The 23,607-nt window shown below is 42.0% G+C and overlaps 1 protein-coding gene, 1 long non-coding RNA gene and 2 other non-coding genes across 5 annotated transcripts in view; 1 reads left to right on the forward strand and 3 right to left on the reverse strand.

Moving 5' to 3' along the window:
- The window catches only part of LOC146661737 (uncharacterized), a 275,594-nt gene that overhangs the window by 63,168 nt on the left and 188,819 nt on the right, over nucleotides 1-23,607 (reverse strand). The window contains exon 3 of the mRNA XM_085418260.1: nucleotides 5,124-5,720. Within this exon, the coding sequence (XP_085274386.1) occupies nucleotides 5,124-5,720 (597 nt within the window). The remainder of the gene's footprint in view (nucleotides 1-5,123; nucleotides 5,721-23,607) is intronic.
- Nucleotides 252-1,334, forward strand: LOC146661745 (uncharacterized). 2 transcript variants are annotated; one of them, XR_014913273.1, is made up of 4 exons: nucleotides 252-456; nucleotides 557-678; nucleotides 772-924; nucleotides 1,010-1,334. It is a non-coding gene; the product is annotated as an uncharacterized LOC146661745 (long non-coding RNA). The 2 variants fall into 2 exon arrangements; XR_014913272.1 differs by lacking the exon at nucleotides 1,010-1,334 and having other exon boundaries at nucleotides 772-998.
- trnas-cga (transfer RNA serine (anticodon CGA)) lies at nucleotides 15,407-15,488 on the reverse strand. Its single transcript has one exon. It is a non-coding gene; the product is annotated as a tRNA-Ser (tRNA).
- trnag-ucc (transfer RNA glycine (anticodon UCC)) lies at nucleotides 16,064-16,135 on the reverse strand. Its single transcript has one exon. It is a non-coding gene; the product is annotated as a tRNA-Gly (tRNA).

Here is a 23,607-nt window from a genome sequence, read left to right on the forward strand (position 1 = left end):
TGACTTTTCAACTCAAAGACCAAAGTGCTATTCTAAAAAGTTTTTTCTTAGAGTACAGACGTTACATGACTAACCTCCCCTCTTCTCCCCACCTCACATTCGCCCCCATCTGTCGTCCAGGTGGAAAAGACCCGTCACCTTCTGGGAGAGGCGGCTCCCATGGGAACAGCTCCCACCACCAAGTCCCTGAGTGAGTCTCTGTCCCCCAGCGTGAGCTCCGGCACTCTGTCCACGTCCACCTCCGTCTCCTCGCAGATCTCCAGCACCACCTTTGAAAGCGTGAGAAGGAGCTGGCCACCAAGGTGAGAAAAACGTGGGCTTAGTGGGCGTTCTTGTTGCTGCCTTCTTCCTTCTCTGCTCGGTCTTGTTCCTGTTGTGTTGTAGTGCCTGCGCCTTCTGACACACACCTTCAATACTGAATACAACCAGCTGGTGAACAGCATCAGTGACTGCAAGGTGAGAAATAATACAAAGAAATAAAAAAATAGCCTTTCTGTGTCACATCAGGGAGTTCCTATATTGACGTCTACCTCATCCTGCTGTTGTTTCACTTCAGCTTTCTCTCATCTCACCGATCGGACGTGATCCATCCGTGACGAGCTTCAGCAGTGCTACCCTCACCCCTTCCTCTACCTGCCCCTCTCTGTCGGACTCGCGCTGTGGCTCCATGGGCCAGAAGTAAACATATTTTTAGGAACATTGACCTCGATCTGCAAACGGTTATTGACAGGTTATCTATTTGATTCTAACTTGGTGTGATTTGTGTTAAAGGACCCCTGAGAACAGCTCACGTGCCTCCAGTCCCTCCTGCTCAGACTGTGAAAACTTCCCGATGGTTCCCACTCTGGAGACCTCCTACCTTGCGCGGGCTGCAAAGAACGAGTTCCTGAACTTGGTGCCTGATATTGAAGAAATGCGACCAGGGTGAGTAATGCCATATTAACCCAAATACTGTCACTATGACATGTGTCTCACAGACCAAATGTAAGTCGACACTCATGTTCTCTAGTTCAAGCAGAAATGATGTGGATCGATTCAAATTCCTGAGCCTGGATGATTTCAGCTGGAAACAAACCAACTCTGCTTCTTCCTCAGATAATTCAATTCAATTCAATTCAATTTTATTTATATAGCGCCAAATCACAACAAAAGTCACCTCAAGGCGCTTCATAGATACAGAGAAAAACCCAACAATCATATGACCCCCTATGAGCAAGCACTTTGGCGACAGTGGGAAGGAAAAACTCCCCTTTAACAGGAAGAAACCTCCAGCAGAACCAGGCTCAGGGAGGGGCGGGGCCATCTGCTGCGACCGGTTGGGGTGAGAGAAGGAAGACAGGATAAAGACATGCTGTGGAAGAGAGACAGAGGTTAATAACAGATATGATTCAATGCAGAGACGTCTATTAACTCATACTGAGTGAGAAAGGAGACTGGAAAGGAAAAACTCAATGCATCATGGGAATCCCCGGCAGGCTACATCTATTGCAGCATAACTAAGGGAGGATTCAGGGTCACCTGGTCCAGCCCTAAATATATACTTTACCAAAGAGGAAAGTTTTAAGCCTAATCTTGAAATCTTGTCTTCTGAATCCAAACTGGAAGCTGGTTCCACAGAAGAGGGGCCTGAAAACTGAATGTGTTCACTGACCGGTGTTGCCAGCTTTGGTGGCTCGTCTCCCGCTCGAAGAGGACCAAAAAGAGAACAATACAGTGTTCAGCTGCCTGGCTGTGCTCTACACACACAGCCCTGCTCTGGTACAGTAAAAACCACATTTACATTTGTTTACATTTCCAATGTAGAGGATGAGTTTAGATCACTGTGGTCCAAGCTTGTCGTCAGTTATAGAAACTGGATGTTGCACAGGAAAGTGTTTCCTTACATTTATTTTGTGTTGACAGAAGTCTTTGATTCATATTGATTATTAAAGCGGGCTTTAACCTGTGGAGAAACACGTGTGCTCTTGCTCCTTCAAACGGTTTTCTTCAGAGATTTCTCACTGTTTGTACACATGCTGAGTGGCTAGTTTTGAAAACACTTACTTTACCTTTACTACTCTGCTCAGAAATGCAACCTGTGACCTTACACAGCCCAAAAACTTATCCTAAAACATAAATTAACAAGGACAGAAGCTTTTTACAAATGCTTCAACAGTGTAATTCTAACAAGGTATGCAATACATCTAATGTCAGTTCAGAGGTATGAAGTGATGACACTTTGACATCACTGAATAAAAGCAGTCTTGTCATAATAAGCTTTGCTGTGGACAGTTGGCGCGTTCATGTTAAACTTTTTCTTACAAATAAAAAAGGTAATCAGATGTTAAGTTTGTTCAGTTTTAGTTGTTCTCATTGTGTTGCTCCTCAGATCTCCCGTTGTCCCTGAGCCTGACTAAAGCCCGGCAGCTTGTTTTCAGGGCATGGCAATGCAGATATGAGCTAAATGTGACACAGCAAAGAAAAATCAGAATCAAGAAACCCTGAGCTGACTTTCATGGCTGCAGACGTGACATTAAGAGCCTCACAGATCAAAAAAGTATGGGATTTAAACTGCTTCTAGACCTGCACACGTCTGTTTCCAGGGCAGGATATCCATTCCAGTGCAGCAGAAGGAGCGGTCAGTGTGGACCTCGGTGCTGTACAGGACCTCCTGGAGCTGCTTGTCTCCTGGCATCTGGGCTTTCACTCGTATCTGAAGGACAAAATAGGAAAATCAAGTTGCTCTCACTGTCACCTGATTTCCACAGACTGCCATCTGACCACATCCCTGCAGTTGGATCCCACCGCCGTACCTCTAGGATGGGTCTTCTTGGTGTCAACCCAAACCACCCTCTCCTTCAGCTCTGAGCTGAATATATACACATGATTGCTTCTTAAAAAACAAACAAAAACAAAAAAACGTCCCCACACGGAGTGAGACTCAGTCTTGGATGCCCAGATCAGCCAGTGTGGTGTCCAAGAAAGGGAAGGGTTGGTTTGCCAAGTTGGGCTGTACCTCGATGGGCAGTGTCACCAACATGGGGATATCCTGCTCCAGTCTGACGCGCAACATCTTGTTGTGGGACCCCGGGAGCTTCCTGTCTGCCGATCCGCCTCTCCGTCGGCCTGCTCCACAGTCGCCGCCTCCTCCAGAGAGCGTTTTGTGTCGTCTGCTGCCAGCTTGACTTGCTGATCTTTATCTCAGGAGGCAGTGGGTTTTTACCCTCTCCCCCTTTGATCCTGTGCGTTATCGTTTAAAACTCGCTATCTGCATCTTTTGGCTCCAGCACGTCTTTATTGTTAGAGTTGTTGCTTGCTGTGTTCTTCTGCAGGGTGCTGATGATTCATTGTTCTGCTTCTTCTGATGGTAAACGCCTCTGGAAAGCCTGAATATGTGAGCGCGTCTGATTCATACAGAGTTCTGCTCTGCCCCCCCGGACTGATATATGCAGCCAGTGTGAATGTGTGTTATGTATCAATCACATGTTAGGTTCATTAGACTGACACAAGGGTGATGCACGGATGTTGGTGTTTTTAGGGCCAAGTGTGAAAGTGGAAGAAAGACAAATTCTTTTGAAATGTTAAAAGAATGTTGGAAATTTGATCAGAATACAGTAAAAATGAAAGAAACAGACATTTTTCTCAGATCATTGTGTTAAATTGTCATAATCGCCATGTTCTCTTTAAGACTATCAGCTCTACTCTAAACAACCCTGAAAGCCTCTGCTGACACATGTCATCAGTTCCTTTCTTTCTTTGTAAACAAGGTCGAGTCTGTCAGGTCAGCAATAGAACTTCCTACAGATGACCCATCAGTGTTTATTCCATGACTGTAAACATGTTTCCATTTGTTACTTCAGTCTTTACTCTGAAATACAGGAAATGACATCATGGCTCAAAATCTTTGTCGTTCAAACAATTCTTTATTTAACATTTTTTTAACTTTATTTAACAAAATACATTCAATAAAAACTTAAACAACAGAAAACTGATTTTTAATCCAACCACTGAAAAAAAAGGTAACGACTGAACACAAACAGAAGAACAATTTATAAAGATTAAAATGGAACTACAGGAAGTTTGATTCACAGCCTCATTTGAACTTTAACTTAAACTTAAGGAGAGCCGACCTGAGCTCTGTGGAGCCTGATCTCCAGGGTTTTAAGTTGGACTCTGAAACCAGAGGATGTCTCTCTCTCTTCAGATTCACTCTGATCCTGTGATGGGAACGATTTCAGCCCTGCGTGATCGCGCTGATGTTTGCACAGAGCAGATGATGAAGTGAATGTTTTGGCACAGTGGTAACAGTGAAACAGTTTATTAGTAACGTGGGATCGTTTGTGTGCAGAGTATGAACTGAGATTACTGAAGCTCTTGTCACACTGCTCACAGCTGTAGTTTCCTTCCATGTGTGTACGTTCATGGTTGCTACGACTACCTGACTGTGAGAAGCTTTTGTCACAGTGTCTGCACTTGTATGGTTTCGCTCCTGTGTGGACTCGTTTGTGTCTTTTAAGGTGACTTGCAGTGGTGAAGGATGACCCACACTGATCACAGAGGTGCTTTTTGACCCCACTGTGAAAGAGTTCATGTCGTTTTAACTCAGCTGATGTGGGGAAGCTTCTCCCACATTCTTTGCAGTATTTCAGTTTGTCTCCAGTGTGTTTACGTTGATGTATTTTTAGGCCGGCTTGCAGACTGAAAGTTTTTCCACAGATGTCACAACGAAAGTCTTTCCCACCACCACAGCGATGACAGGGTTGAGAAGTGGATCCATCTGTGTCACTCTGCTTCTAAACAAAGACACAAAGACCGTGTAAGTCAGTCCTTCAACACTTTTATCCTGAAAGTCGCCTGAAATAAAGAGCATCTCTGCAGACGTCCAATTACATTTTACTGTTTCGATTAACACACTCAGTTTACTGGGCTACAATAACTACAATACTACCACCATAATACTACAGCAATACTTATTTAATATTACAGTAACATCTGACTTACACTTAAATGAAATGAAAACCTGAATAATGGCTCAGAGCTACTCTTCGGTGCAGTAGAAGTGCTAACATGCTAACACAATTTAATGAGCAGACTTGTTCCAAACAGTCAGACTGAACTTACAAGAATAAAATAAAAATACAAACCTCACAGTAACTGCACTTGTAGAGTCTCTTTCTGGTGTGGATCTGTTGGTGTTGTCTCAGGTACTGTGGAGTTTTAAAAGTCTTCTCACACAGGTCACATTGATAAGGTCTCTCCTCAGTGTGGGTAAACATGTGGTGTTGTAAGTGTGCGTCTGTTGTAAAGTATTTACCACACTGATCACACCAGTACACATCTTCTCCGGAGTGAATGCGTAGGTGTATATTTCGGTACCCTAGCCGGCTGAAGGTTTTTCCACAGATGTCACAGCTGTATGCCTTAACTCCAGAGTGGGTAACTAGATGACTCTTTAAGTGGCTACTTTGAGTAAAAGCTCTGCCACACTGATCACAGCTGTAAGCTTTAACTCCACTGTGGACGACTTGGTGTCTTTTCAGGGAAATCTTCCAGGAAAACGACTTTCCACACAAGTCACAGCTGAACGGTCTCTCTCCAGTGTGGATGAGCTGATGTTGTTTTAGTTTAAACTTCCAGGTAAAATCCTTCCCACACTCGTCACAGGTGTATTTTTTCTCTCTCTTGCTTCTGTGAGGTTTGTCGGCCTCCTGAGAGCGCTGACTTCTCGGTCCATGTTGGTCCTGCAGTGACAGAGATACAAGCAGAGGCAGTGAGTGAAATGCAGTCATTAAACAAACTGAAGCTTCAAACTCCCTCCATTAACACTAGTTTTAAACCTGAAGGTGGAGTGTGGCACCAAACACCACCAGAACCTGAACGACTGCAGGTGCTGATAAGTTGCGGTCGCGGTATTTCAACATCTAGTTAGCAATACAGAAGACGAGCGAGAATAAATGGAGTAATATTTTTTATGTGGCAGGTAATTTCAAATGCAGCGATTCTATCAGCCCAACAAACATCAGCAAACACACAAACTGTTTGTGTGCAGTTTGTCTCACAATGTGATTTAAAGACTGCAGCAAAATCCTCTGCAGGTTAGTGCAGGATAAGCAGGCAAGTTTACTGTAATGTGATGGATTTAAGTAAAGAACAGTGTGTGAGTGGTGCACAGTGACTGTGGTGCTCATGTCAGAGTTAGATTACATCAAGTGTAGCAGAGATTAACTTAAACTTAAGCTCATGATGCTGACATTCATTCACTGAGCTCCACCCACATACCAACAGTTTAGTGTCTAATATAAAGACAGTGTACTGTCAGTGTAGAGAAAGGAAATCAGCCAGGACAACTCATGAAACATCTGCAGACATCTGGATGAATTCACAGAGAGCAGCAGGTCAGCTGATCACAGCCTGTACATTAAAAAAATCTACTGGAGCTCTCAATAGAAATGATTGTGAGCTGTGACCCTTTTCCCCACACTGAGCCACTACAGCTGATTTTAGGGTTGAATCCTGCTGAATCCCACTTTAACATCTTCCTGCTCATTTTGATGTTTAGAGGCAACGTCACCGTCTAAGATGTAGGCATTGTATACATTGTATACATTATTTCTACATTACATTAATATTGCACAAGGTTCACTTAGTTTAGCATAAAATATACATACTGTATCAGTACTTCAGCTTTTAATGGAGTATTTCTTAACACTAGTATCTGTCACCTTCTGTGTTGAGCTCATTGTTTTCTCTGCAGTGGCTGAGCTGAGTCCAAGTAGCTGAAATTTCCTCTGCTGCTCCGTCAGACTCTTCTCCTCCTCCTGATCAGCTGGGACAGAAAACAGAACTTTGTTAAGCTCCACACTGCACTGAAGAGTCAAAGTGTCTTATATGTTCATCTGAGAACACACAGAACACATTTTAGCTTCCCTGGGTGGACAACTTGTTTGAAACAAACACAAAAGGTTTGAGCACCGATACCAAATTCAGCAGTATGACACACCAGTACCAGGAGAGCAATTCCTCTTTAAAATATGCCCTGGCCAAGAAAAAACCCGACAATATACGTGTGCCGTGAGAAAAGATAGATAGATAGATAGATAAAATTTATTTCAAACATGCAAATATAATTGAAATAACAACAGAAAAAAATAAAAATAACAAAACTTAAAAATCATCAAGTTTTCATGTAAATATCTATGTCTACAGAATGTGTGTGCTCGAAAAGGAGTAGGATGAAGTTTTCTTGTTCCTACCCCCTTATTTCAAATTTCATTGCTTACAAATCCATATCCAGGATTCAACATTATTTGATCATATATTTAACTATGTACAAGTCTAACACATTGAACATACACAAATAAAACCATTTTCAGCACGTAAACCAGAACAACAACAAACTACATTTTTTACATAAACTAATCACTCTGTTTATAACAGCCGCTTAATCTCTGAGTTTATTTTCTATCTATGTGACAAAAACCTTAATGAACACTTAAGGTTGGGTTACTCAGGCCTTGATTTATAAAAAATGAGGACACAATGAGACAACTCAGTCACTGAGAGGAAGATTTCCTATATTCATACAATTTATTATTTTTTGAACAATCCTGTGAATTTTTGTATTGATGTACTTGTCTTGATTTCATCTGTATATCCGAGTGGGTGTAGAAATCTGAGCCATCATCTGAGTAAGCCTCATCACAACTTTGCGCTGATAAAGGCAGCTGTGTTTTAGCCTGGAACACATTTATTTTTACATTTCTCATAAATGTATTTCATTATAGCACTTTTACCGCCAACATGTTGGGTCTTTTGGAGCCGGAAGTGACCTTATATGGAAGAAGGGTGGCGCTAGCTAGCTTAGTTAGCAAGCTGCATTCATAAGCTGTGCAGGTGCCACAGAGATGCTAAGTAGCCTTAATAACAGACTAATAAAATAACACAAACTCTGATTACAATGAGCTCATTTAAAAGCTTTCTTCTAATAAAATTATTATATTCTCTGTGTTTCACAACCTTTTGCTGATATCTTTCTGTAAATTAGTTTAAAGCAGCTTGAGTCAATTTAGTCAGATTTTTTTTTCCAACTGGTTCACAAAAACTTGAGAAGAGACACCGAGGAGAGCAACAGAAAGCCTCATTCAGGAGCTAAACTCAAGATTAACTAGACTCGGATTAATATTAGCTCGGTGCTTACCTTTAAATCAGTCTTGACTATAATCGGAGAGAAAAACGCCATAAAGCGGGAACTCGGCTTCTTCTTCTTCTGCTCTTGTATTTTTTGGCGGTTAAAGCTTTAAGGCGCATTACCGCCACCTGCTGGACTGGACTTTTCATGTCCCAAACATCATCAATTGGGCACAAATTTGTTGGAGTTTCTGTTAATAAAAAAGATGGAATTCAAGGATCTTGTTATTTGGTTTGTTTGTTTTCACCATTTACTCTACAATTTTCTGCCAGTGTATAGCAAACCCCACAGCTCAAATCAATGAAGAATTTAGTATTTTTAACATATTGCTTAAACTGGAACCAGCAGCTATATAGGCCTAATTTTTAATCCAAACATGTGATAGAGGTTTACCACCAGGAGAAGCAGACTGTAAATAAAAGACTGTGCTACTGAAAACTGTTAGTCTGACTTTGGATTGTAAATATGTTTCCATTTGTCACTTCTGTATTTGTATATGGCTCAAACTATTTGTTATGAAAGCAAAAAAAAAAAAAAAGATGTTGTATAAATTGATTCAGGATTATTTACTTCGAGTCCAGAAATCATAGCTGTCTCATCAGATCCAGTTGTGACATTAGCTATAGTTTCCGCGGAGGGTACTTGGTTCTGTATGACAGCACAGCTTTTAGGTTGAATTCAAGCGCTTGAGTACAGCCTGATAATTAGAGGCCTGCAAACTGTTTGCTGATCAACTTTGGAAGTAAAAGTACAGACAGCTATAGAAGACACAGGACACGAGATGGGTTCATTATTTCTTTTGAGTTCCATGTAACAATCCGTAACTCTGTAATTAATGAATGTGCCATTTAATCTTGGCTGCAGCCAAGATTAAATGGCACATTCATTAAATGGCTAAAATGGGTTGGCTGCCGTTCAGCATTTAGCACAAGTCAGCTTTTGATCAGAAAGTTTTCTGGTTTGATCCCTGGCTGCTCCAGTCTGCAGGCGAAATATCCTTGGACAAGATTGTAATCCCAAGCTGCTTTCTGATGCATCCATTGGAGTGTGAATGCTTTATAGAGTTTGTGAAACAGTTGTACGTGTGGTCAGATTGTTTTGTATTTGTGTGTGGATTGAAGCACATGTCTGAGAGCACATCAATCACGGCACATATTTTTTAAAATCTTAGTTTAAATAAAGTTTTTGATTATTTATTATAAAAAAGAGATGATATATATATAATGCAGTGGGCACTCCACCAGCTAACATGTCAGTTAATTTGACACATTGATTTATTTATCATTTCTTTTTCTCTCTCAGCTTTTCAGCTCCATATTTTTGCCATTTCTTCCACACTCAACTCTGTTCTACAAGGTGAGCCCACAGTTAATGTAGGAGAGGGCAGGTGGCATTAAGAGATTTGATTGGGCAATCTAGGGCCCAGTTAGTTCTTCCTTTTGGTGAAAGCTGGGCTCTTCAGTTCAGCATGGCACAGCTCCAAAGATTCTGCAACATCAAACCCTCTGTCTGCTAATGTTACATCACCTGGGCTGAGGCAGTCCAGGTAATTGCAACAGTTTCTTGAAATTAGTTAATTCAGATATAAACAGAGTGACAGTTTACAGATTCAAACATGTCTCAGAGAAAACAGAAAAAAACAGTAAAGCCCAACTCTCCTCTTTGTGATCAGGAAGACAAAATTCAACTTCCTGATCAAGTAGACAAATCATTCAACCAGCTTCTAGAAAAGGAAGATATTCAAAAGTTGAAAGAAATGGAACTCCTAGAAATGCAGGGAAGAAACTTTGAGCTCCAAGCAAAGCTTGATAAAGCACTAGAAAAACTAGTGCTGAAGGACAAAAAGAATCAGGAGCTGCAAGTAAAGCTTGATGAAAGACCGCACACAAATGAAGAGTTTCTTCAAGAAAAAAGGCTACAGGAGATAAAACAGAAGGAAATGGATTTCAAGCTCCAGGACATGGAGAAACACAACAAAGGCTTGCAAATCAAGCTTAATGAAGCTCTGCAAAAAAAATTAAGAACTCCTCCAAGAAAAACAACAACAGGACATGAAGCAGTGCAAACTCCAAGGCATGGAGGAAAAATACAAAGCGCTTCAGGTAAAGCTTGATAAAACACTGAACAAAAATAAAGAGTTGCTTCAAGAACAAAAGCAACAAGAAATTAAACAGAAACAAACGGACTGCAAGCTTGAAGACGTGCAGGAAAAATACACAGCGCTGAAAATGAAACTTGATAAAGCCAGAGGTGGGACCAAGTCATTGTTTTGCAAGTCTCAAGTAAGTCTCAAGTCTTTATCCTCAAGTCTCAAGTAGAGTCTCAAGTAATGTCAGGCAAGTCAGAGTCGAGTCTCAAGTCACTGGTGTAAAAGTCCGAGTAAAGTCACAAGTCTGAAATTTTGAATTTCAAGTCCTTTCGAGTCTTTAAAAAGAAAAAAACAAAAAAATAATGTTGCAGTTATGCTAAATGTAAATATTAGACCATGTAATTTTTAAATCTGTGTTTTTCTCAACACATGACAAAATAGTGAACTTAGAAAATATACACAAATTGTGAAATTGCACCTCTTTAAAATGCAGCTCAATTAAACCTAGCTCCAAGAATAATTTTCACCGACAGTTCTGAGATAAGCTGCATGTTATTCTTGGATGCGGTTGTAGGACCGGTGTCGTGCCAAAGTAGGTATCCCCGACAGAATTTGTTTCCCCTGTGCTGGGAGCATGCAGGAAGTACTGATGTTTTCATTTTGTGAAAAATTAGTATCGTTACATTACCATTCAGTTTGAGGGTTACAACAGAAAATTATATATTTATTGCTCACGGGGTATCAGATGGGATTATTTTAATAAACCATAAACATTTTGGCTAATAACTATTTTTATTCTCCTGTAACTTTATTATATAAAGAGCTAAATCCTCCAAAGTTTCAGGAGAAATGCGTCATAATAAGAAGTGTTTGTGAACGAAAAATCAGCAATGTGGGATACTGTTTGTCCGTGATTTACACAGGGGGAACAAATTGTGGCAGGACCAGCCTGATATTATTTGTATCCCACTATAACTTCGTTGTATAAAGAGCTAAGATCTCAAAAATGTCAGGAGTAGTCAGTCATTATAAGAAGTGTTTGTAAACTAAAAATCAACAATGTGGGATACTGTTTGTCCGTGATTTGGACAGTCCAGCGTGTGCTCCCGACGCAGGGGAAACAAATTCTGTCGGGGATACCTAGTTTGGCATGATAGTAACTTCAGGTCACTGCAACAAGCCCAGGTACAGTTTACCGACGGATGGGTGCAGGACCTTGAAATGCACCGTGTAGAACGAAAGACCATCGTACATATCATAAGTTTACCAGTCTCACAAATTGTCGTCATAAATACACAATCGTTAACCGTTTATTAATAGGACCTTTGAGCTCAACGGTAATTAATTAGCAGTGGAAATAATTTCTGGTACGCGTTACAGAAATGTAGCAGTGACAATAATACTGTATGCTGTAATCGTACTGGGCAATTGGTGATACAAAAAACTGTTTTATCCTGTCAATAAAAGTATATGTTTTTGTCAATGTACCAAAATAACAGAAGCGAAACGCAATATTGTGTCAGGACAATTCACTATTTATGCACAACAAACAAAGGAGCGACAATTTCTGTTCAGCGCCAGACTTGCTTGTAACCTATATCACCAATTATGTTATGAAAATGACGCATTAACTACAACAGCAGACTGACCTTTGTGGGAATGCTTGGAGCAGACTAACCTGTGAGCTGGAGTGTTCTGGGACGTTATATTTGGTCTTTGAATGGCTGCAATCCAGGCCACCCGTCGCCTCTTTGTTACTTCGGAAACATGGCTCGAACAATTTCTCTTCAACAACGTAATCCGATAACAACCGATCTCTTTACCCGTCGGCTTCCCGTGGCTGTCATGCGACCGGCTATTGCAGTTAATAATACAACAGCTTCTTGCCATTTTTGTGTTTCTTTTTTATCGCTGTGATTTCAATTGAAAGCCTGCGTGCGCTCGTACCTCTTGCCACGAGTTCCCAGAATCCTTTGCGGTTTTACCCCTGAATGACGTCACATTTTCAATCTCTATATAATATGTATGTTAAATTTTATATTTGGGGTGAAATATCAAGTCTTTTCAAGTAAACCGGTTCAAGTCCAATTCAAGTCCCAAGTCATTGGTGTAAAAGTCCAAGTCAAGTCACAAGTCTTAGAACATTTTTTCAAGTCAAGTCTAAAGTCATAAAATTAATGACTCGAGTCTGACTCGAGTCCAAGTCATGTGACTCGAGTCCACACCTCTGGTTGTTTATGATCAGTAAAAAATAAAACAAACAGTGGGACACAGAGTTTTCTTAAAAATAAACACATGAAAAAAGTCTTTGGTATATTATCTTAATTGCCTCTAGATGCTCCCAGGGCTAGGACTCAGCTGTCTCCAGCATGGACTGCAGGATGGAAGCAACAACAATAAAGAGGATGATAGAGAGGAGGAAGGCTCTGTGGATGACCTGCAGCTCAATGAGGCCAGTTTGGACAGCAAGGATTAGCAAGGTGATCCCTTCAGTCATCCCCCTGCACAGAGAGGAAGCAACCTATTATGCTACAATATAGTCTTTGTGCCAGCGAGGCTTGTACTTGACGCGTGGCAGTCTTCTGGCAGTAGGTGAGCCAGTCTGAGTGTGGTGCAGCCTAGCAGTGTCAGCGTTCTTTTCAGTCACTGGGCGACAGCGTGCTAGATGAGTGGCATTCCAACTCTTTCCATCACTCAGCAAGAAGGCATTCAAGCCTTTGGCTTTTGTTACTGTTACAGGAGGGGTAAATCTGGGATGTCCTTTGGGAACATGGTGGGGTTTCCTTATCCTCACACTCTCTCCTGGTAGAAAAGAAGGTTTCCGTGCGTGACGCCTACCATCAGTGTAACGTTGCATTTTCAACTGATATTTCTGAACTGAGTGACGTGCAACGTATCCAGTGGAGACACAGCAGGAGGCAAAGGGAGTACATCCAGTATAGTACGCATCTTCCTGCCACACAGGAGTTCTTAGGGAGAGGGAAGTAGAGGGAAGTAGTTGCATGCGGTGTTGCACAGTAAACTTGAAGCCAATCCAGCACAGTCGCCTTCCATGGTTTCGACTGCTGGATTGATGTCTGGATACAGGTGCGGAGGGCACGATGAAACCGTTCGATTGCTCCGTTTGCAGCTGGGTAGTAGACAGATGTTCTGCTGTGGGAGATGCCTCTATTCTGGAGGAATGAGGTGAACATTACAGAGGTGAACTGTGCACCATTGTCAGTTATGATGTTCTCTGGGTTGCCATGACGACTAAAGACAGATGAGAGGAACTGAATGACATCATCAGTAGTAGCATAAGGTGAAAAGGCAAGCTCAGGCCATTTGGAGTAGTAGTCAGTCAATGTTATGACGTATCTACAAGCAGGTATTGCAGTATCAAAAGGCCCAACAATGTCAAGACCAAGTTTTTTCCACGGTCCATCAGGCAGTGGGACGGGTTGGAGAGGAGCAGGATTAGTATGTGCAGTTTTGTCATTGGACTGGCAAAGGAGGCATGAGGTTATGGCAGACTGAACTTGCGAGTCCATTTTTGGCCACCAGTAGAGATCTCTTAATCTTTGTTTTGTGCGCACAATGGTGACTTTCATGTGCCAGTGCAATCAGTTTAGGTCTCACTGAAAGTGGTGCAATGAGCCTTGAGCCTCTGAGAACATAATCACTTAGGGTTGAGAGTTCATTACGGATTTTGTAGTAAGGTGCAAGCGTGACATCAAGTGCTTTGATTGAGGCAGGCCAGCCACTTTGTATTTGTGAACGCAAAGCAACCAGTTCAGGGCAAGTTGAACAGGCAGAGTCAAAGCCCGCAACTGGAAGTGAGGACATGGCAGCAGAAACTTGGGCTACCATTTCATGATCTGAATCTGATGTGGAATGGGAAGAAACAGGCAGGGGCAGGCGAGAGAGACAGTCAGCTGTATAGTTCTGAGAACCTGGGCGGCAAATAACATCATAGTCAAAACACAGGAGGCGGGCAGACCAGCGGGCGATGCGCATGCCAACCCTATTAAACCCTTTGGTGCTCAGCAGCGTTGTCAGAGCTTGGTGGTCTGTCCGCAGAGTGAAACGTCGGCCCCACAAATACGTTCTCCATTTCTCTGCAGCCCACACACAAGCATAAGCTTCTTTTTCAACAGTTGAGTACTTTTGATCTGTTGCAGGCAGTGTGCAGGTAGCAAACGCCACAGGTTTTTCTGTGCCATCAGGTTGCACTTGAGCAAATACAGCACCAAGCCCATAGTCACTTGCATCAGTAGAGATCACAACACGCAAGGCAGGGTCAAACAGTGCCAGTGCAGGACTATTCACCAGGAGTTTTTTTACTTCTTCAAAGCTCGCTTGTGCACCTGAAGTCCATGTGAAAGTGTTCTTGTCGTTAGCACAGGCACACATAGGGGCTACAACAGTTGCAAAGTTTGGCAAAACTTGGAGTACCATGACACCAAGCCCAGGAAGGATCTCAAACTGAGGGAACTGAGGAGGATTAAAGGGGCAGCACAGCAGCGTTTTGGAAAACAGTGTAAAGGCTTTTCAGGAAGCTTTTAGGACGCTGTGAAAATACTGAATTTGAATAGTGGAGGCTAGAAGTAGTGAATGTATCCTTCCTCTCTATCATTAGATGGAGAGAGTGTACAAAGGCCGGCATAGTGGGTCTGTGGCCACTCTTGCTTGCACTTTTGCGTGTCCGTCAGCCAGCTGTGGAGAAGAGCAAAGTTTTTACATGCAAAGAGCTGAAGTGAAAAGCAGTGTTCCAAACAATGAAATGTGTCCACTCTTTGTGCTTTTCATGCAGTAATGTTTGATGTTTGAAGCAATTTCTGCTGTTGTCCCATTCCCGGTGAAATCCGCTGTCCCTCCAATCCCGATCCTCTTGCAAAGCAATCAGCATTTGTCAGACGCATCAGTCATTGGCGGTACTCAGACAGGATCCTGGATGACTACACGTCTGGGGTGGCTAAGAGAGCAATTGAAGGATGCCATGTTTACTGAATATGTGCCTAATTTTGTCAGGACATAGCTGGGTCCATTGCTTCTGCGTGCTCTATTTTCACAAGCAAAGGCCTGGCTCTTTCTCCTGGCACCTTCTCAGGTGAACTCCATGCCGTGGCTTCTTCTCAAATCAACGTCTGGACTGCCGCAAAACAGCTGACCGTTGTCGACAGGATTCGAACCTGTGCGGGGAGACCCCAATGGATTTCGAGTCCATCGCCTTGACCGCTCGGCCACAACAACCACATTTGGTTTTGGAGCTACATACTTGAAAGACATACGTCTTCCAAGTCCTACGCCACACGTCTTTCAAGTAGGATGTGCACAACAACGGCCACGCTGGATTGTAAATGCGGTAGCTGCATGACTTTGGTGAGAAAGCTTGTGGTTTTGCAGTTCCGTGAGATCGGTGCAGCACAGCTGCGGTTGAAGCTAGCTGGCTGACATTAGCTTGCTTGTTTGCATGAACAGTAACACACACAGCTGATGATTTTGCCACCGCAAAGAGCTGATCAGTACATGGTTAGTAAAATGTTATCTTCATTCCAAACATTCAGCACAATATTTAAAGTGGGACTGGGTGTCTTTATGAAGAAGTAGCGTGTCCAATCACAGTTTCATGTAAGAAGGTATATGTATGAAGTGATGAGAACTCAAAGCCTGTGTGAACAGTGTCTTTCCACAGCAAACGGTAGCAGCGAGGCCGATGAAGAATGCACCTGGCCTGACATTGTAAGCCTTTGCAGAAAGAGCGGAGAACGTTTTTACTGTAAAACAGTACGCAGCCCACATGCTTGAACAGCACTGCGAGAAGCAACTGCGATGGCCGGGAATCGAACCCGGGTCAACTGCTTGGAAGGCAGCTATGCTCGCCACTATACCACCATCGCTGTGAAAAACTGCAACATCACTGAGTCATTGTCCGGCTTATGAAGCTTTCAGGACAATTAACAAGGTGGGCATTGTGATTACTCGCTTGTCAGGTTCTAAACTGGTCAAAAGGTAGATCACTAAAAAGACTAGTGCTCTCATGCAACTGCACATTTAATCTCATCAGCTAAGCTTCTTTGCTACTCAAGTGTGGCCTCTCACGCATTTAAACTCTTGTGTGATTTTTAGCACCTTGAGAGTCGCAATGGTCACGCGAGTTCTTCAGGTCACAGCAGACAAGGTGCGAATAGGTGTGAATCTGTCTTGGGACGAATCTGGGACGAGGACGTCTTTGGCTCCTCTCTCTAGTTATTGGACTTTGGCAAAAAGGTTTCACGCTTAATTAAAAAATGAGAGCAAGTGTCTGTGTCCCGAATACAAAGTGGGAGCTGGTTCCACAGAGAGGGGCCTGAAAAGTGATGGCTCTGCCTTCCATTGTACTTTTAAATCCCCTCGGAAGACAGCAGTCTGAGAGCAAAGCACTCTGTTGGGATGATATGGCACTGTGAGATCTTGTAGACAAAATTGGGGGTGATTATTCAAGACCTTGTGTGTGTGAGGGCAAGTATTTGGATTTTTATTTGGGATTTAATTGGGAGCCAATGAAGAGAGAAGTCCATATGGGGGAAATATACTCTCTCCTTCCAGTCCCTGACTGTGCTCTGGATGCAGCGTTTTGGAAAATAGTGTAAAGGCTTTTCAGGAAGCTTTTAGGACACTGTGAAAATACTCAATTTGAATAGTGGAGGCTAGAAGTAGTGAATGTATCCTTCCTCTCTATCATTAGATGGAGAGAGTGTACAAAGGCCGGCATAGTGGGTGTACCAGAGCAGGGCTGTGTGTAAAGCACAGCCAGGCAGCTGAACACTGTATTGTTCTCTATTTTGTCCTCTTTGAGCGCGAGACAAGCCACCACAGCTGGCAACACCTGTCAGTGAACACATTCAGGATGAAGATGGGAAGTGAGGAAGAACTGCTGTCAGTGCTGGAAGAGCTCGACCCCCTCCCCATCACTGCGCAGTCTCAGCAGCCCTCACCCACCCCTGCCTCTCCTGTAGATGCCTCTCAAACTGCATCAGTTCAACCCCGAGTTGAATTATTTCAAGACCGAGATGAGCCCATCTGTTTTGCTGAAATCCAAGAAGACATGTGGTCAGTGCTTGACTACCTCCCCGTCTCTCAGCAGTCTAATGTGCTCTCCTCTCCTCATTCACACAACTACTCGACTCCTAAACAAAATCTCATCTGTCCTGCTGATTCCCCTCCATCCAAACTGGCGTCCTCCCCTGTTGCATTCACTGAATTGCCGTCAACAACCCCCATCTTTTGCCAACTAATGAAAAACAATAATTTCACTATAGACGATTGGACCGATTTCAATTGAATTAAACTGTTACTCCTGCTATTTCAACATCTGTCTTTGTGTAAATAAATGAAAAAACAAACAATAGATGCTTCTGTCATAAGTTACAGCAGGATGAAACAACCTTCATGTAGTTCTTGTTTTTAACACTGCAAACCTTCTTTAGTTCTTTTGTTTCCTTTCATATTCAGCACACATCTGTCAGTGTCCACTAACTGTCAGGGAAAAGCCAGATAAAAACACTGTGGGGTCTTTTGGGACACGTGCTCGTTGGGTTTACTCATAGATATCAGAAATGATCTGTTCTGTATTCAAAGGATACACGAAGGACGTTTGTATTAAATGCAATATAGCGACTGATCATATGCTGCTTTCTTTGGGGGCTTTTCACCACCATGTTACACAAATCCAGTTTCTAACTGAAAAGAAAATCCTTCACCATTTTCTAATCAAATTCCCTGGTTTCCCATGTCAGAGATGTCATGGCTGATAGGATCATCGCATATTGAGCTCAAAGCTAAACTCTTGTGTAGGGCCTCTTTCCATGTTGCACCATTCATTTTAAAAAGTCCTGGTAACAAGAGACAGAGGTGACTTGATGTATTACAGTTACTTCCCAATTTACAGAAATGATGTGACTTCTGACATTTTCCTAGCAGGAAATGTGCTACTGTGGGACACTGAAAGAATAAACAGCAAGGCACGTTTTGTTTTAATAACTTTTCTTTACTTCATTTGTATGAACTAGGTTTACCTTACAAAATCTTATACTGTATATAATGTTTTATGTTTAATTCATGTCAATGTCAGCTCGTGTTTACTCGGGTGAGCAGTACCGGCCCACAAAGAGAATGCTCTTGGTGGGTTTATGTCGGATGAAGAAGATGAAGTGATGGTCAAAGAACATTTCAAAGCCCACACTGAGAAGTTGTTCAGAAAAAGAAGTTGAACCTGACCAAGATGAAATCCAAAATTGGGAATTAATTGTTTTATTGTATTATTTTTAATGTCACATATGGTGCTGTGTAATCCGTGTATGTATTATGTGTCTCTGCTGATGTGTTTCATGCCTCACTTTCATTTTACTGTAATTAGGCTAGTTTTAAGTTTCTTGAGTATTCTGATAAGGATACTGTGTAGTATGATTTGCAAATGAAGAGGAATCAATTAGTCTTAAATTAATTGACTAAGAGAAATGAAGCGTTGGAAGAATGTTATGTTGATGACTATGAGGTTTCTGGGGTTTATTCAATAGAGCAACAACTGTGTGGGATCTTTATACAAATTCTTATATTCTATTTAGAGCTTGCTTTAAAGTATGTTAGCAAAAAAACAGCGCACGCATTCGTTTTCACGATTTTTGTTCTTCTTTAGTCATTGGGTCTTTTTAGGTGGTACCTCCAGGTACCACAAGGGGGGATGTGGTGGATTTTTGTGTGATATGTATAACTATACACTATATATCTATGTGCACTGAACATATATATTTTAACTTTCATGTAGAGTCTTAAGCACAAGACATTTTGCTTCACCATGGTTTATTAAGGTGGTGCAGTAACAGGGCAGTTAATGCTGCTGAGAGTTCTCCTGCCTAACTCGCTCTCCAGCTAACTAACCTTCCCTAACGTCTTTCATGCAGCACATGTCTGTATCTATTTTTTCTACTCTTTTACAGAGCATCTTTTTGAGTGTCTTGATTTTAATTTGATCTAAAAGGGTTGGATCTCCACATCGTTGGTGGAAGAAGATTATCAGGATGGCTTCAAAATTTGCGACTACAGCCCCTCTTCTGTGGAACCAGCTTCCAGTTTGGATTCGGGAGACAGACACTATCTCTACTTTCAAGATTAGGCTTAAAACTTTCCTCTTTGCTAAAGCATATAGTTAGGGCTGGACCAGGTGACCTTGAATCCTCCCTTAGTTATGCTGCAATAGATGTAGGCTGCCGGGGATTCCCATGATGCATTGAGTTTTTCCTTTCCAGTCACCTTTCTCACTCAGTATGAGTTAACAGACCTCTCTGCATTGAATCATATCTGTTATTAACCTCTGTCTCTCTTCCACAGCATGTCTTTTATCCTGTTTTCCTTCTCTTACCCCAACCGGTTGCAGCAGATGGCCCCGCCCCTCCCTGAGCCTGGTTCTGCTGGAGGTTTCTTCCTGTTAAAAGGGAGTTTTTCCTTCCCACTGTCGCCCAAGTGCTTGCTCATAGGGGGTCATATGATTGTTGGGTTGTTCTCTGTATCTATGAAGCACCTTGAGGCGACTTTTGTTGTGATTTGGCGCTATATAAATAAAATTGAATTGAATTGAATTGTGTTAACTTGTGTAGTTACACAAGTTACACAGGCAGAATGCCATGTGAACACTGTCTCCAGGTGGAAAACAGAATGAGCGATACACCTGCTGTCAGGCCTGCAGGGTTTCTCCCTGTGATGTTCTTCTCTGTCTTGTGGTTGACATTTTTTTTTTTTTTACTGGCACAAATAATTTGTGGGGCGTCTTATTGTGACACCTGATTGTTGTAGTATTTTTAAAATGGCTGTGCAAAAAAATAAAAATAAGAACCCCAGATGCATTGCCTGCATTTTTAGATGAATAGTTGTATATAACTTTATTATTTACAAAATTTTTGTTTAATTTTAATTTAAAAAAATTACCACTTATATTTGCATTTCAAGTTATGAAAATAATTTACTAAACATGTCTGTGGTTTTTATAGTAAAGAGAAAATATAACTACTACTAGGGTTTTATGTGTTTGTGTGATTTCAGACCAGTTGTTTTAATAACTGTAAATTTGGACGTGTGAGGTTGTGCTGAAAAGAATGATACCAAGAAAGACAAGGTAAAAAAACAACAACAATCAAAAGCAGCCAAAAATGGCCAATTATATTTTGGACCTCAGAATATTGACCCAACAAATCATGAAAAATGAGGTTTCAATAATTGTTTGTGACAGTGCAGCTTTCTGGCAGTAGTAGTAGTCAGTACAATTTGATTTTTTTTCTAACAAAAACAGTATGAAACTTAAGTTAGACTTGTGTTTGGAAATGAGCCCCCGCCCAGTGTTGTGTAGCTTTCTGGATTTTATACTTATTGGTTACATATTTATTTATTATACAGGCTATACAGTACACACATTTTATGTAACTGAAATGTTTAATTATGTGGGCTATAGAAAATAATTAAGTTATAGACCATATTTATATGAAACATATGCTTAATGTATATTAATCATATGTAACACCTGCATATGTCTTTAAAACAAGGCTTTGATTTTGCCACCCCATTTGATTTCCATGCCAGCCTGGAAAAATTTCTCTAGATCCGCCCCCGGACCTGTCCTGGACCAGCAACACCAAATCAGTGACTAAAAGAGCTCAGCAGCGACTGCATTTTAAGAGACGACTGAAGAAGGTGCACATCCCCAAACCCATCTTTAATACTTTCTACAGAGGTACCATGCAGAGCATCCTAACCCGCTGCATCACAGTCTGGTATGAAAACTGTCATGCGTCCAATCGCAGAGCCCTCCAGAGGATTGTGTGGACCGCACAGCGTGTTATTGGCAGCTCTCTACCCAGTCTACAGGATATTTACACCTCACTGGGAAAGCCACTAGCATCATGGCTGACCCGCATCACCCTTCCCATCAACTGTTTACCACACTTCCCTCCAGAAGACGACTGCGTCATCAGGAGCAGGTCGGCAAGATTGTGCAATAGCATTTTCCCCCAAAGCAGTTTGGCTCCTGAACACCATGGTTCCCTCCTCCGCACTGAAAACTTCTCCACACACTTCTTGGACTACATAATACTCTCCTCTAATTATTATTACTATTATGATGTGAACATTTTGTGCACTTAAATCTTACTGTGCTAATGACCCCTGCATCAGCACCTTGTTTGGAATAGCAGTGGAGAAGACATAGATTCAATGCTGCAGACGTCTGAGCAAAGAAAGCTTCTAAAAGAGTAAAGACTAGCTAGAAGAATGAAGATTCACAGAGTAAATGTGAAAATTCATCACAGGGCTCTATGCACTTGATTAACTGACCATGAGCAAGTTTGCTAGTCTGGAGCATTCAGATCCACCACAAAGACTGTTCAGTGCTCACAGAAACTGCACAATACCCAAGAGCTGCATCTGAGCCTCTACAGGCCTTAAACAGCATGTTAATGTTCAAGACAGTTTAATTAGAAAAAGACAAAACAAGTATGGTTGGTCTGGAAGGGCCGCCAGGAGAAAGCTTCTTGTCTCTAAAGAGAACGCAACAACTCAGTTGAGGTTTGCAAATTTGCCCTTGAAAGCTTCTGGAGCAACATATTTTTAAAAGATGAGACTAAAGTGGAGGTTTGGTCATAATGCACAGCAGTAACTTCAGCAAAAATCAAACACAGCACAAACACCTCAAATCCACTGTCAAGTACGCTGGTTCAATTGTGGTGATTTGAGCTTGTTCTGCAGACACAAGCAATAAGCACCTTGCAGTCCACGAACTCCTCTGTATGCCAAAGTTTTCTAGAGTCAAATGTGAGGCCGTCTGTCCAACAGCTAAAGCTTCTCCTAAATTAGGCCATGCAACAGGATAATGAGCCCAAGCACAGCAGCAAATCTACTGCATGGAAGTCCAGACCTCAACCTGACAGAAATGCTGTGTATAAAGAAATGCTTGCAAATGTTGATGAATTGAAGTTATTGCTGCTAACTGCTGCTTCTGTAACCGACTCAATCATAGAATGATTATGATATTGAAAAAGACAAATGCCTGAATCCTAAATTGTGGATATCCTTTTGTTGTGATCTAAAATGTAACACTAAATGTGATTAAAACACTAAAAATCTGGACTCTTGGGCTCAACAACTGCAAGGATCACCAGCCCGAGGAAAACACAAAATACACATGACCCCGTGACAAAGACAATTCATTCTTGAATGAAGACATTGATCTGACTTTTTAAAATTTTGCCAATTGTGTTTATTATTAAATTATTGAGGAAATAGAAAGGGGGGGAGGGGTTGTAAAGAAGAAGGTAAAGGAAAGGGATAGAAAGGAGGAAAGAGATAGAGGAGAGAAAACCCCAACAATCCCCTCTGAGCAAGCACTAGGTGCGACAGTGGATAGGAAAAACTCCCTTTAAAGGAAGAAACCTATGACAGAACCAGGCTCTAGAGGGGGCAGTCAACTGTCGGGACTGGTTGGGGGGTGAGGGTGAAAAGAGGGGGGGGGGGGGGGGAGGAGATGGGACAGGTGATAGGAGTTAAAGGGAGACAGGGGAGGGAGAGGTGTCAGGAGAGAAAGGGAGAGAAAGAGAGAGGAGAGGTGAAAATTAAGATGGAACAGACGAGGTGACATTAGCAGTAGAAAAAGTAGAAAAAGTAGAAAAAGCAGGAGTGTCCCTCCTCCAGAAGAAGCAGAAGCGTTTTTTCTTCTTTTCCATGAGCTTTTCCACGAGCACTTTTTTCTCTAGGATGAGGGTTCTCAACTGATCGATTGTTTCTGCATTCTCCTGCTCAAGTCTCTTGCATGTTTTCTCCACTTCTTCTAATTTGGCTTGTTTGTCTTCGAGCCTTTCTTTCATTTCTTTAGATGTTGCCTCCTGCATTAGCTTTGCCTCGTGCAGCTCTGTATAACTCTGTTGTAATTTGTTGTGCGTGTCTTCCAACTGCTGACTTCTGCTCTCGATTTCTTGAAGTGAACACTGCAGGTCTTCGTTTGTTTTCTCTAGTTGTTGCTTTAGCACCTGCATCTCAGTGTTTTTGCACTTCACGTTGTCTGAAAGTTCCTCGACTTCTGTGTTTTTTCTCAGCATGTCATTGAGCTTACTCTGCATCTCTGAGCATTGGTTTTGCAGTTTTTCCTTTTCCTCTTCCAGTTCAGTTGTTTTGTAGTTCAGTTTGTTATAAAGTTCTTGCAGGTTTTGGTTTTTCCTCTCAAAGTCCTGGAGAATTTCTTTGTCTTCTTTCTGCTTTATTTCCTGTTGTTCTTGGTCTTGAAGCAGCTCTTGATATTTGTGCAGTGTTTCATCAAGCTTTACCTGCAGCGCTCCGTATTGTTCCTGCACAC

Source organism: Rhamphochromis longiceps, linkage group LG9 (assembly GCF_057381845.1).
Source record: "Rhamphochromis longiceps isolate RC_006_pf linkage group LG9, R_longiceps_female_GT1.1, whole genome shotgun sequence".
Taxonomy (NCBI): Eukaryota; Metazoa; Chordata; class Actinopteri; order Cichliformes; family Cichlidae; genus Rhamphochromis; species Rhamphochromis longiceps.